This window comes from Helicoverpa armigera, chromosome 21 (genome assembly GCF_030705265.1).
Source record: "Helicoverpa armigera isolate CAAS_96S chromosome 21, ASM3070526v1, whole genome shotgun sequence".
Taxonomy (NCBI): Eukaryota; Metazoa; Arthropoda; class Insecta; order Lepidoptera; family Noctuidae; genus Helicoverpa; species Helicoverpa armigera.
In genome coordinates, this window is record NC_087140.1 from 9,859,704 (window position 1) to 9,874,174 (window position 14,471).

Below are 14,471 nucleotides of genomic sequence, written 5' to 3' on the forward strand. Positions count from 1 at the left end.
TCGCTAGCGGAAAGTAGTAGCAATATAAAGCTTGACTGCATAACTTTAGGTTATTTTGAGCCTGATAAAGCAGAAATAAGATATCCAATTCGTATTTTTTAAATTACCCTAGATTACTGCAAGATTTTTGTCAAATAACTTGCCTACTACAAAAGCTACACTGCCCTAAAAAGCCCAGCCTTTCCCTCCACAATTATCTAAATATTACAGCCAAATGATAGCCGTCACGTTTTGGCAGCACGTGAATTGAAACGTGTTTGCCTGTCCACTGGCATCCGTGGCCTACTATTCGTACTTACATAATGTCGACATAATGATGTGACCCCGAAACTTCGCCAAAACTATGTAGGAGCGTCTATATCATAATTTTATATTGAGTAGGCCACAGTAGGCAGTGATTCCGTTTTGATAATTTAATTTTATAACTCGGCGATTCTTTTGAAATCGGAAGAAATATTTTGTTGCGGTTTTGCCAAAAAATATTTAGCTTTTGCCAGGTTCCTAACCACGTTCCTCCAGCACTACTTAGTGCATTCGGATAAAAAGAAGCCTTTGTCCTCTCTTACGGCCAGTTTCTTCATCAAAAGTTAAAGTTAAAGTAATGTCTAAAGTAAAAGTAACGGTCAAATTCGTTTTTTCAAGGCTAAAGTGACAGCAAAACTAATAGAAAAATTGAATTTAACCGTTACTTTTACTTTAGACATTACTTTAGCCATAACTTTAACTTTAACTTTTGATGAAAAAACTGGCCGTTAGACTCTTTCTATAGAGGTAGAATTTCTAAACTACGAATGGATAAAATATCTAAACTACTAAACCGATTACAATGTTAGCGTGAAAGGACTTAGGTACAGACAGGTTTACAATAGCTTTTAAAATACAACATGTAAGTCAAGACTATTTACTTAATTAAAAATATGAAAACCCTTTGTATATAATTAAGTATAAAGCCTTTAAGCATACAAAAAATATCCTAGGTATTTAAACAATAATTAATATTTACATACCTAGGAGAATGAATGACGTCTAATAGTTCTATAAAACCTGTATTTAAACGAACATGATACAGCACAATATATAAATAGAATGCAAACGTCAGTTTGTTAAAAAATATGTCCTAAAAAGTATTTTTACGTCATTTGTTTTTTTTTAAATATATTTTGTATTGGCTTTGTTTAGTAGATACTTATTAGAAATCCAATTAGTATCTTACATTATTACCTATAATTTTTATCTATACACATAATAAATCTGTAAAAAAATGTGTCTATACCTACATTGAATATAATAAAAAAAAGAATAATTGAGTGGGGCTTAGTGACAGTAACAATAAATAGATCAGGCCAATTAGTATCTAAACTTATTACTTACAATTATAATTAAAATTGATATATTAGCTGTTTTTTTTCTCATAAATTATTTATCATTGTGTCTCGGGACAGAATTTAGCCTTTAATCCGTAATAATTAACTGACCGATCTTCGTACACGGTCATACTTTGACGGTCAATTACTTTGTGCACATTAATTAACGTCAAATCTAAATTATTCCATCAAAACTGGTTATATTTGGTTAGCCTGGTCTCTCTCCGGTCGTGTCGGATTGCCGTCCCATCGCGCTATGAGAGTGAAGTAATAGAGAGTGCACCTGTGTCTGCGCAAATGCTTGTGCACTATAATATGTCCTGCGCAGCTGGCTGATCTCCTTAAATGAGAACAGCCGCCGTAGCCGATAATCGGCTAGGAGGACATCATCATCATCATTTTGGTTTTATGTCGAAATTGTTCCCGTGCTACGCTGCACCTGCTACGAGGCTACGAACGTAGAGGTTGCTACGAACAGTTACTACGCTACGTTAGTCTGTATTTTGGGAAATGGTATTTCTTTGATAACTTTCTACAGATTTTCATGAAGCTTTTCTACGCCATAACCATCAGATAAGGCCCTGGAGTCTTACCCAACGAATGAAAAGGGTAGCTACGATCGAATTTCATTTCTGACAGAACATGCACATAAACTCAGTTTTTCGTAAAATTCAGACATTTCATACTTTGAACCAATACAAGACTTGCTAACACGCTCATCTTGAGTCTAGGTTTCCAAGACGCCGACGGCCAAAGATCAAACAGGTACCAGAGGTTAAGTTAGGCAGAGTAATGTCTCTATATATATTTTAAAATTTAAATAAGGTAGTTATAAGTTAACCTTGTCGAGTTCAAGTATAGTGTAAACCTTGTGCAGAGTTTATAAAAAAACTTGAAATAATCGAAGGTTATGTCTTTGTACCAATACTTGATGTGTTGAATATTTATTATCTTACCTACAAATTATACAATTCCTGAGTTTGACGTATTTATTGATTAGGTCTATTAATTTTATTCGTAAATTCTTTAATAATATGGTGGAATTGGAATTAATCATAAAAAATCTTTGTTACATAACATGGTTGTCAATATAAAATACTAAGCCGGTTTCAAGATTCACAATTTAGCACTCGGTCGAGCGGTGTTCTCGCGAATTTCATAGACGTTAGAACTACAAAAGCTTCTACGTCAACCGGCGGAGCGAACATCATATTAGGTATATGTTATAGTTATAGTTTTGACTGCTAACTATTGCTATTTACCACTGTAAGCAATACCAAGACAAGACTTATTAAAGATATCAGAGTTATCAAGTCAAGAGTTCATTTGTTTTTTTTTTGTGAAAAAGGCTAGTTTATTGTAAAACTAGCTTTTTTGACTAACTAAACGTTAAATAAACTTTATGACAACAACACGTATAAGTATTAAATTGACATGTATTATGCAAACCTTATTAGCATGAATAATGTGAAAAAAATTACTATGTATTTGCAAACGCCATTGTCTGTGGTATTTTGCGAAATAATTGAACATATAGGTAAATAAGGATTAACATAATTATGTAAAGTAGATACAAAGCTGCCAATCGCACGTGTTACTTGAAATAACTTCATTTATAAGGTTAGAAAAGATAAATGATAATTCTTAAATGTTGACTTTTTTAAGTTTATTCACTACCTATTTAATGAGAGACACTACTTATTTATTTCTAGCTATATTAAGATAAAAAACCTATGTCCTACCTCAGGCTTTAGAATATCTGTCTACGGAGTTTCATTTCATGGATTCAGTATTTCAGGTTTCAGTAGTTTTGGTGTGAAATCGCGACAGATAGTAACTTTTGCATTGATAATATGTATATGTAGGGATGTGCTAAGAGAACTAGGGAAAACCGCTACACATATCTATAAGAAATAATATCAGATTCTCACAATTTTCTCTATATTAATAAGTTATCTGAATCAACAATATTCTTGCTAATTCTTTATCGTGGTAACTGGTTGTTTGACCTCATCAAATTCCTTTAAACATATTTTTAACTTAGCACTAAGATGTCGAAGGCTTTAGCAAGGTTTTACAGCCTTATAATTATTCTAATCATTAAGAAGAAATAAACAAATGCTTTATAAATATTTATTGAAATAAGAGAAATAGGTAAGGTGTAGAATAAAATATATCATCATCCTCCGAGCCTTTTCCCAATCATGTTGGGGTCGGCTTCCAGTCTAACCGGATTCAGCTGAGTACCAGTGCTTTACAAGAAGCGACCGCCTATCTGACCTCCTCAACCCAGTTACCCGGGCAACCCGATACCCCTTGGTTAGACTGGTGTCAGACTTACTGGCTTCTGACTACCCGTAACGACTGCCAAGGATGTTCAATGACAGCCGGGACCTACAGTTTAACGTGCCATCCGAAACACAGTCAATGGTGTCTAAGATATACTTAGAAAGTACATACAAACTTAGTTGCATTGGTACTTGCCTGACCTGGGATCGAACCCGCGCCCTCATACTTGAGAGGTTGGTCCTTTACCCACTAGGCCACCACGACTATTTTAGTGTAGAATAAAATATATGTAGCGGAAAATTGCAGATTGAATGCATATGCAATTTACATTTAAGCAATAAGTTTGTCTCTGCTTTAAAAAAATTTCTTACACTGAAGAAAATTTATCATTTAAAACTCGGGCTCAATTATAATGAGAAATCATCAAATAATCCCTCTCGCTCTATACTTTAAAGATCTTCTAATAGAAACAAATGACGAACTATTCGATTGATTTCTGCAATTGTGTCATCTCAGTCGTCAAAGGCGCATCCCACAGTAAATCACTAAAGTTATTCGTGTCAACAGGATGAAGCCGCTATTAAGTCATTTATTAATACCTTAATAGAATAAACTGTACTAATGAACCTATCATATGCACATAAAATGCGACATTTTGGATCAAAATGGTCTCTAACAAATGTTTTGCGTTGCATCATAGAATTAAGGCTATTTAAGTGTCAATGTGCAATTTGTACATGATATAAACATTGCATATTTTGTAATGGCAATACGAAATAATACTTGGATTAATTAATCTTGATACAGTGAAATTAAAAAATTGTTTACGCCATCGCATCATCTTAAACCTCTTCATTTTATTCAGGTACATAGGTTTCCAAAGCGATATACTTAATCAATTCTTACTCGTATCAAAATTTTAGCATATAGGCTGCAATTTTCCCGGACATTCATGACCCAATTAAAACCCCTACTTATGTATTCGTGTTTTTTTTCAAAATCACAAAAATCTAGTCTTATTTTTGACCAAACTAGCAAGACTAACATGCCATAAAAATGCTTGAATAAATTAATTGTATAAATGTGTAGTATTTTCCAGCTATGAGCTAAATCAGTACGTATTTCCCTAGTTTTGTGACGTCATGGAAGATTCAATATGGCGGACAGAGGCCTACCTTTGGACGGTGACGAGTAATTAGTGTTGAAGTGTGAAATACCTCAGAAATTAAGAACCAGGATTTTTTTGTATGTCAATATTAAAGTTACATAATAATTATATTTTCCTTATAACTAGTAGTATAGTATGCCAAGTTTCCTTTATATGGACTATTATAAATAGGTATTACTTACATTTGAGTTCATTTAAATGTTTTTTATTAATTTTATGAATGGGACACCTGTTTTAGATTGCCTTATTGATAAATTACAGTTTTCCTCATCGTCATTATTTTTAGGTATTTTTCTTCGAATTTTTAGTTTGTATATTTTACCACTCTGACTTTTGTAGGTACTAACTGAGGCCAAAGTTCTATCTTCTAGGATTTATTTATTATTTTTTTCTGACATATAGAGGAAAATATTGATAGTTCCTGTAAATAATGAGCTGGCACGAATGTTAGTTGGAAATGATTCACGCGGTTAAGCAACCTGTCGCGGTCACTGATTAGATGGGGCACCGTTTAGTTTTGTGCGTTTTATTGCTTCACTAGGATTTTAATGGTTGCAATTAAGTTTGTAAAAGGTTTGTATGATAAGGTTAATAGCTAGTTTCCTTTGCATTTACCTATATGGAGATATGGTACCTATTTTTTACTTTTTAGTTTTGTATTATTTCTTGATATCATTACCTGACTGTGCCCAAAGGAGGTATATATTTTATTTTTTCTTCACTCAAGAAATTGCATTGTGTCTATTTTTCAAATGCATAAGTTTCCATTTACAATACAAATGATAATTTTCTCAGTTTTCCAATTATTTTGTAATGTAACTTAAATGAAGACTTAGTGATATTACAGATCATAAAGAACAAATTAATTTATATATTTCCTTATTTAGTAACTAATTTAAGGTTATTTTTATACGTAAGCATGCAAAAACTTGACACGAGGCTTGTTAAGATTTTTTTGTGAAATATTCAAATTAATGTAACTTCAATTAATAACTTGTAGTAGATAAATCTTCAAAAACACAGCAGACATGGTCACCGTCATAACAAAAAAAAACTTGTTTGGAATTAATTATGGTCATAGGTTTATTAATTTTAATTAAACATATAATAATAATTTTGTTTAGATCTGCTGTGTACAGGCAGTAATTTTTAACTTTACCTTAGTTTCCAGGTGAAGAGTAAAAAAGCATTTGATTCCATAAATTAGGTAGATAGTTACTGTTGAAGATATCTACACAGAAATCCCATATTCTGAATATGTAGATATATTTTTATTAAAGAGAAGGAAAGTCCCAAGTTCAAACGTCATAAAAATTCTGAAAAGTTTACTTATCTTTTATTAGTTAATGTAGTTTCATTTTTGTAAGGCCCCCAAAATCAGTGATGAGATTGGAATTATCGGGCATCGGGCATGGCTGAAGTTGATCTTTGTTATCTCTTTCAAGAAACGTCTACCGAAGCCTGTTTAAGTTTCTGAGCTGCTGTACAAATTCGACATTTACTTAATCCACAGAAAGCGATAATAAGCTGTAAGTATAATGAATAATTTAATACATAACTGCTTTCAATATTGGATGGTTTGCATCTCTCCGGTTTCTATTTCCATATTAATTGGCGAAGAATGCCAGTAACGTAACAATTACTTTCGTTTATACACCTGACGTATATTAGGGTCACTCTAAGATCTGCATCGTGGCACGTGTGAGCAGTTGAACCAGAATTAATGCCACTTCATGGTACTTTCACTAAAACTTGGCTCATAAGCATAACACAACCGTGCCTAAGTCACGTTACAACGATGATCAGATCGCATCGCTATCTCAGATCTAATCAATTCGTTTCTGCTCAATGATCAAGCAATGCAGAAGGAAACAATTATGCAAAACATCGTGTGTTCTTAAATTATTCCTCACTCGTCAACCGAAGGCTTTCAATCTAATTAATATACGAAATTAGCTGGGAGCGAACCAACCGAATAAAGCTAGCTACGAGTGTGTGTGTGTCGATTGGAGCAACAAAAAAACCCAGTGTTGCCGAAACTACTTGCGTCATACCTTCTTGCTTGACACGCTGCTGGACTGGCCACTAAGACACTGCTATAGTCTGTAGAAGCCGGTTTAAAAAAAAAGAACGCAGCGCGGCTTGTGAGCGAAAACGGAACGCTTCAGTCAGCGATTGAGCGCGCCGCAACTCACACGCTTTGACCACTCGCGCCGCAAAATTCGCGCCACGAATTAGAAAGTTTCGTAAACCTTTACGCAAATTCCACGTTACGTGTGTGTGTGAGTGTTTTTACATTTAATTTATAATATAATTTGTTAATTTTGGTGTTTGTTTCTGTGTACTGTGCTGTGAATCGAGTACATGATACAAGGAAGCTGACAAAGGCCACCGAGATGCTTATAACGTGAGTTTTTAAATATTAAGTGATGTGATTAGCATCCTAATTAATGATTGGTTACGAGTTCCATTAAGTCTTGGAAGGAAATGAGGAATTTATTCGTGACCTCATTTCTTTCGACATTTGTATTTCGACTAGAATTTGTGCAAATAAAATGTTTCGCATTGCGAAAACTTCCGTCAGGTCTAGCCGTTCGAACACTTTCGACTTGACCCAGAAATATTATTTTCATAGTAATTTGCATTAGGATTGGCATTCACGTTATGTATGCACATAATATGTATTCTTAAGGCTCACAGCTGATGTGTTGCTAACATTATGCAACACTGATTTATTCTGGAAAAACATATTGACGTATATTTTCCTTTAAAACGATTTCATATTTACTTAATAGGCAATAATTTTTAAACAATTTCCACGCGAGCTCTAATCATAGCTGTAATTACGAACTGCGTTAATTATAATATCGAGAAAATTATTTTTTAATTATCAGTATCTACATTTTTTGTGAAACGTGCAAGGAATTTTCCTCATTGAAGTACTTCTAATACAAGAAGAAAAATGAGATTTCATTGTCTAAGAATATTACAGTTTTCTTTCATAATCCTGAAACAGTTCATTCAAGCAATCGTGATAAGGTTTTTGTTTTTTTTCTGTGCATTCTAATCACCTCGTTATTACAATTGCCGTAGTTAACATAATCTTGCTTCGTTTCCTTAATAAATCTGACAGAAAATTGCTTTAAATCTATCTCATTATCATCTGCCTAGCCTTTGCCTAACTATGTTGGGGTCGGCTCCCAGTCTAATAGGATGCAGCTGAGTAACAGTGTGTTACAAGGAGCGACTGCCTATCTGACCTCCTCAACCCTTACCCGGGCAACCCAGTACCCCTTGGTAAGACTGGTTGAGATTACTGGAACATATTGACCCTTATCAACGTTGAATCTTCATCATCAGCCTTTTTTATGTACCAGTGCTGGTTCCAGGCCTTCTGTGGCCCAAACATGCAAAATGACAGTTACACCCGTATTTATAAAGAAGTAAAAGTAAGTACTTGAGTAAAAGTAATTACTTAAGTAACGATTTGTCTTCTATAGTTAAGTAATTGGTCAAATTTAGAACTGTCAAAAGTTAGAATTCTCAGCCAAGTAATAGTCACCATTTCCTTTACTAAAGCACTACTTTGACGTTATTTGAATAGAAAATTGACACTTTGGATAGTATCGAAGCGGTTTTTGCTGTTGTAGACAATATAGATGATAATATATTAGAGGAGATAGAAGTTGCTGAACCTAGAAATCCCAAAGTTTACTTTCGTGATGTGAATCCATTTCATGACTATTCGGAAGATTGTTTTAAAAAGAGATTTCGTTTCACCAAAAGTGTTGTGAGACATGTTATTTTACCGAGAATTGAAGACACTTTACAATCAGAGACACAAAGAGGGCTTCCTTTAACTCCACTGTGTCAGTTGCTAACTGCTTTACGTTTTTATGCCACTGGAAGCTTTCAGATTGTATGTGGAGATATCATGCATATTTCTCAATCGACAGTGTGTAATATAGTGAAGAGAGTTAGTAGAGCATTGGCATTGCTAATGCCAGATTTTATTAAGTTTCCTGCAAATTTGAGGAAAACAAAGGATGATTTCGAAAACCTTGGTTGCATTGGCAGTGCACCTGGACTGAAAAATATTGTAGGAGCAATCGATGGCACCCACATTAAAATCACCAAGCCTAGAGGTATTCTTCATACAGAGCAGTACCGGAACAGAAAAGGATATTTTTCATTGAATGTGCAAGTAGTTGGTGGCCCTAATTTGATGATATATGCAGGCAGTACACATGATAGCCAGTACACATGATAGCCGAATTTATAGAAACTCGCGTTTAAATGCAATAATGAAATTGATGGGGTGTTACTTGCTGATGGAGGATATCCTTGCACTAGGTAGGTAAATAATAGTATAGTAATATTTTATTATTATTCATAAACAATAAAACTAAAACTGTATGAAAATTTTTTAAGCTTTCACGGTTTGAACTTTAAACTAATATTGTTATTACTTACTCAAAAAAAAAAAAAAACAATCATGGAAGATATCCCATAACAATATTAGTTTATAACTGTATGAATACTATGTCGACTATTACTTAAGCATTTGCTCAAGTAAGTAACGTGTGTTACTTAACTATAGAATGAGATTTTGTATTTAAGAATTCTAACCATAAGTAATGACTTAATTAAGAAATTACTTAGCAACAAGTAATTACTTCTTTATAAATACGGGTGTTAGGTCTTCTAGAAAAGTAATGTCAAAAATCATATTGAAAATAAAAATTTAAGTCTGCGTCTACACTTGGTGGAAGCAAAACCGGAACAGTTGCAAAAAATAAATAATTTTGCAAAATTATAAATGTCAGCTTAGTGACGTAAACATTGTTCAAAGAATTTGTATATTTTATTAAGATAGGTAGTCTATCATAGTTTTTTTGTTATTGCATAATCAGTCTTCCTTGTATGTAGAATGATTTAGACATACCTACCTATGTTTGTAGCATTACATACAGTTTTTTTTTTAATCTTTTGAAAAAATTAAGAGGCCTAACAGGACAGAAACAGGTTGTTTTATAAAAGATTGAAGTATTGTCCATTAAGGCTAATAAACATTGTCATTTTATAAAATAATTACCAAAAATCAAGTTTTTCCGTTTTCACATGTACTAAAACGTGATTCTTCTTCAAATCGTACGAAGTCCTAATCTCAAAAACTGGTTTTAATACCAGAAATACAAGTAACACAGGTGATTAAAATCCTTGGTTAAGAATTTTTTCTTCGTAACAATCATAAAATAATATTTTTGAGAATATTTTTATAGGCCTCTCAGTGATTTTTGAAAATTTTATAGAGGAACTTAGATACTAAGTTTTTACATTTAACATCAGAATTTTGTACGTCTCTTAAAATTTTTCTAGATCAAAATATTTTTTTTTGTCTACAGAACAACCTAGGTAAGTTTTCAACCTAAGAAATTTGCAAACTCAAATCATTGTGTATCAACACATAAATAACTATTACACGCAAAGTCTACAATTATCCATAAGCTAGTGATTGAATTCCTATTATATACAAAACATCCTTGTCGCAGCAAAATAATATACAATAATTATTTTTAATTGTTCTTAGTACTTAGTGTTTTAATCGTACTTAGTTATTAACGAGAACTGAGGAATATTCCATTTTATTGATTTTATTTCTAACCAGAAGTTTTAAATTATAAAAAAACTTTATTAAGAGATCAATAATTTATATTATCACATTGTAAAGTAGAAATTATGTAGATAATTCATTATGATATAATTGTCCTGACAATTATGATAAGGAAAATTAATATTTTTTCCCTACAACAATGGATTGCAATCAAACCAATGATTGGTTCTGATATAAATAGTAATCAATATATGTATTAAAAAATATTGAGACTGTATTTTAAAACTACTAGTACGATTTAAGTATTTTCAAAAGAAAATAAAATATGCGTAAAATTTACTTTACCACTGTGAACTTGTCAAATATATCATAAAGATTTTATGGCTGACTCATTTTTATTGCACCGCAGTGTACGTAGGTACTTGAACTGTAAGACCGACGTCGATACTTATAATCCGAAAAAAAGAAAAAGATGTAAACCTACCAATATCATTATCTCCCGAGCCTTTTTCCAACTATGTTGGGGTCGGTGTCCAGTCTAACTGGATGCAGCTGAGTACCAGTGTTTTACAAGAAGCGACTGAATATCTGACCTCCTCAACCCAGTTACCCGGGCAACCCAATACCCCTAGGTAAGACTGATTGTCAGACTTACTGGCGCTTGCCAAAAGAACTGAAATTGTAAGATGATTTAAAACTTCCTTCTGATCTGAAATCGGTTAAATAATGCATTTTTCCTTATGCATTGACGTCATACGTTGCCCAAAAGTCCGGGTCATTGAGTTCAACCTTTCCTTAATGATGTGAAATGTCTTCACTTTAATAACGCGTCATTTGTGTGTGTAACTGTAGTCTGAAATTGACTCCCGTGATTGTTGAGTGCAATAACGAAGTAACTACATTTTTATTTTGCAAAGAGGATTTATCTACAGTCTAGGAAAAAACGGTAGATTTTAGACTGAGTTTATTTTTGGAAATAATTTCATGGATAATCCATCGCTTTATATTCTAGTACTAATAGTGTAAAACAGAGGAAACATTTTTTTGTTTGTTGGTTCGTACCCTAAAGACTCCAAAACTACTGGAGCGATTTTAAACATTCCTTCACTATTGACGAGCTACACTATTCCCGACTAACATAGGCTATATTTTATCCGCTTACCACGGGACACGGGTGAAACCGAGGTAAAACAGCTAGTATTTACAAAACCTCTTAAAGGCATGAAATATACTGTAGCTAAGTATAACAAGGTTTTTGCACTAATAGCAGAGTAAGTGCAGATTCTATTGCCTTAGCAACAACTGCACAAGTGATGGGTGGTCTGTATCTAAAAGCAATCGCAATCATGGTCAATATGCAAATATGCACATTATCCTTCCTTCACACTACACTAATTTATATTCCATTTCACCCAATGCCAAGATTAATCAAGGTTTAGCACTAAATCAATTTAATTTAGGCATACTTTTATTTAGGGTGCGTCTACACGGTGCATGTAGCTGGAGCAAGTTAACATGCGCAAGTGACAAGAGCACGCGGGTGGGAGCTTTAGTGCGCGAGTCGCTGGACTGCATGTAACCTGCGCATGTGCCTCAATGCGCAAGCTTGCACCGTGTAGATGCACCTTTAAAAAAAATCTACAGTAATTTCCCAGACGGTCAAAGTTCGAAATAATGTAGCTGAGTCACTGTTATTCAGCAGAACTTGGTAACTCGCAAAAAATTGTCAAGCCCGAGTCGGAAGATTTTACACTGTCGTGCAGAAAAAGGAAGTAATAATTATTATGTTTTTTTTTTGTATGCGAATTATTGTAATTATTTTTGTTTAATAACTAGTTTTTTTGTAGTATTAAAGGCTAAGTCATGGGAGCAAGTAGGATTAGCATAAATCTGGTTTTTGTTTTCCGTGTGTGCATAATGAGCGAATTATGATTATTTTTCTATATAAAATACCTACATGCAATTTTACTAAGTTGCAAATGACTGTTTCTTCAAAATATATGTAGATTTTTAAAGATTTTTCAATAGTGTACGGACTCCTAAAGCCGTGTAACCACATCATGACCGAAAAGTTATTGAACTGATGAAGTCATTCTAACAAAACAATTTAACAGTAAACAATATGTACTATCTTACATATAGATTTTATTTGAATCCTGATCAAACATAATATAATTAGAAAGTATGCAATAACCTTTATGGAGCTCAGATGAATCTAAAATCTTTTAAATTGTTTAGCAGAACTACTTTAGAAAAACAAACTTTAAGTATTATGTAATATTCTTGACATAGGTATTAGTTAGTTTTTCTTAACATTCTGGTATTTTTAACCTATATCTCAGTACCCTGTTTTTACATATTTAAATAAAGTATATATTCAGACTATTGTTCTCATTTTTAATTCAGTCTTTTACGAGCTCAAAACATTAAGTTAAACGAACTGCATTAAGACTATGACTCAACTAATTACATACTTAATTTAAAAGGATATGATTTCTCTCGAATTTACTGTTACATTACACTCGAAAACCTACTCTAATTTCTTAGTAATAAGGTCTGTATTACGATGAAAGTGTATGACACTGTGGCCTTGCGTTACACTGGCTTGCAGTATAAATTACACAGTTTAAGTCGAGATAGGTTTGGGCGCAAAATAATTGGGGTCTAGAGGTAACAAAGTGGTAGTTTGTTTTGGTGGCCACTCACCGGGGACTGTATTTTTGTTCCAAACTATTATTTACGTAGATTAAACGTTTAAGTGCACGAAATAAACGTCCCTTTGTGTCCGTTTGTAAGGTCAGCGTAATTGCGCAATGTGACATACTCTCGTCTTTCGTAAAGTTTTAATGTACATTGCTTCATATGTTTGCGTATGGTCTGACCGTTTTTGGCGGAGTTGAGTCCTGTAATTTAGTACAAAAAATAATGCTGCTATCCCTTGGAATTGACAGCTATACAAAAGGTGCCCTATATTTGAGTTGTTGGTATGTAGCTGTCAAAATAATATAATTTTTTTAATTCTATTGGAATGTCGTGTGTTCTTTACTTTTATAAGTAATTTTAAAAATATTTTCCTACTATTTTGAATGTTTAAATAACCAATCCACCAATACCCGGTATTACTTTTTTTGTATATAAAATCATGATTAAATAGGTACTTGATATGTAAATTATAAAATAAATCACGTTATACGTATTTCGCTTTGTCGGTATTTGCATGGTTAATATTCTTTGACGGCAGAAGAATGAAAAAATAAAGTTCTTTGTTTAGACTAAAGTTTGGACTTTGGGCAGTACACAGCCAGAATTTTTATGATGGCTAAATACTCTTTATTCAAACCAAAACCAATTTAATTTACGTAGTGTTATTGTTTACTTGTGAAAAACAAGATTTTTTGTTCTAATCTTTAATGTTAAGTTTTATTACCCTCACATTGTAATGCCGATTTTTTTTTGGTTGCTTATTTCCTACTTTACAAATACTTTAATCAATATGTTGTTTCTAGCATTATTGCGTATTTTTTAATTAATACAAAATAAATAAAATCAAACGATATCATAGAATTGTTCAACAAATAATTAAAAAGCGAAGAGATAAACTAGGGTAATGACAGTTTAATAGTACTTTATCTGCAAGAAAAATAACCTGCACCTATTCGCGTTATCAACGCTTGGATGGCTCTAGACTATTAGATATCACAATATAATATAATAACATATTACTTTATTTCTATATTCTTTATACGTAATATTATTTACCTATAATGCACCTCTATACTTGATTCACTACTGACTATTTAAGCACTTCGTATAATTTATCTTTTTCTGTTCTACACGATTTTGACAAGTTTTTAAATACTTGTTTAAATATGTCTTGTGTAGCGTAACAAACAGAGAGACTGCCGCGCTTACTTCGCAGCTATATTTAGAGCTCTTTAAAAAACAGCGAACATAAAATGTACACGTCAACAAAATACCTAAACATCTCAATAAAATCTTAGTTCTAGAACCGAAACCAGTATTACCTATTAGCATA

At 32.8% G+C, this 14,471-nt stretch overlaps 1 protein-coding gene across 3 annotated transcripts in view; it reads left to right on the forward strand.

The window, feature by feature from the left end:
* Positions 1–14,471, forward strand: part of LOC110376033 (ABC transporter G family member 20) — a 95,369-nt gene that overhangs the window by 22,715 nt on the left and 58,183 nt on the right. Inside the window, exon 1 of one of the 3 annotated variants that reach the window (XM_064040080.1) lies at positions 6,945–7,228. The exons of the other annotated variants lie outside the window; for them this stretch is intronic. Within the exon in view, the coding sequence (XP_063896150.1) occupies positions 7,218–7,228 (11 nt within the window). The 5' untranslated portion in view covers positions 6,945–7,217. Of the gene's footprint in view, positions 1–6,944; positions 7,229–14,471 lie in introns of those variants that run through there. 3 annotated transcript variants of the gene reach the window in all.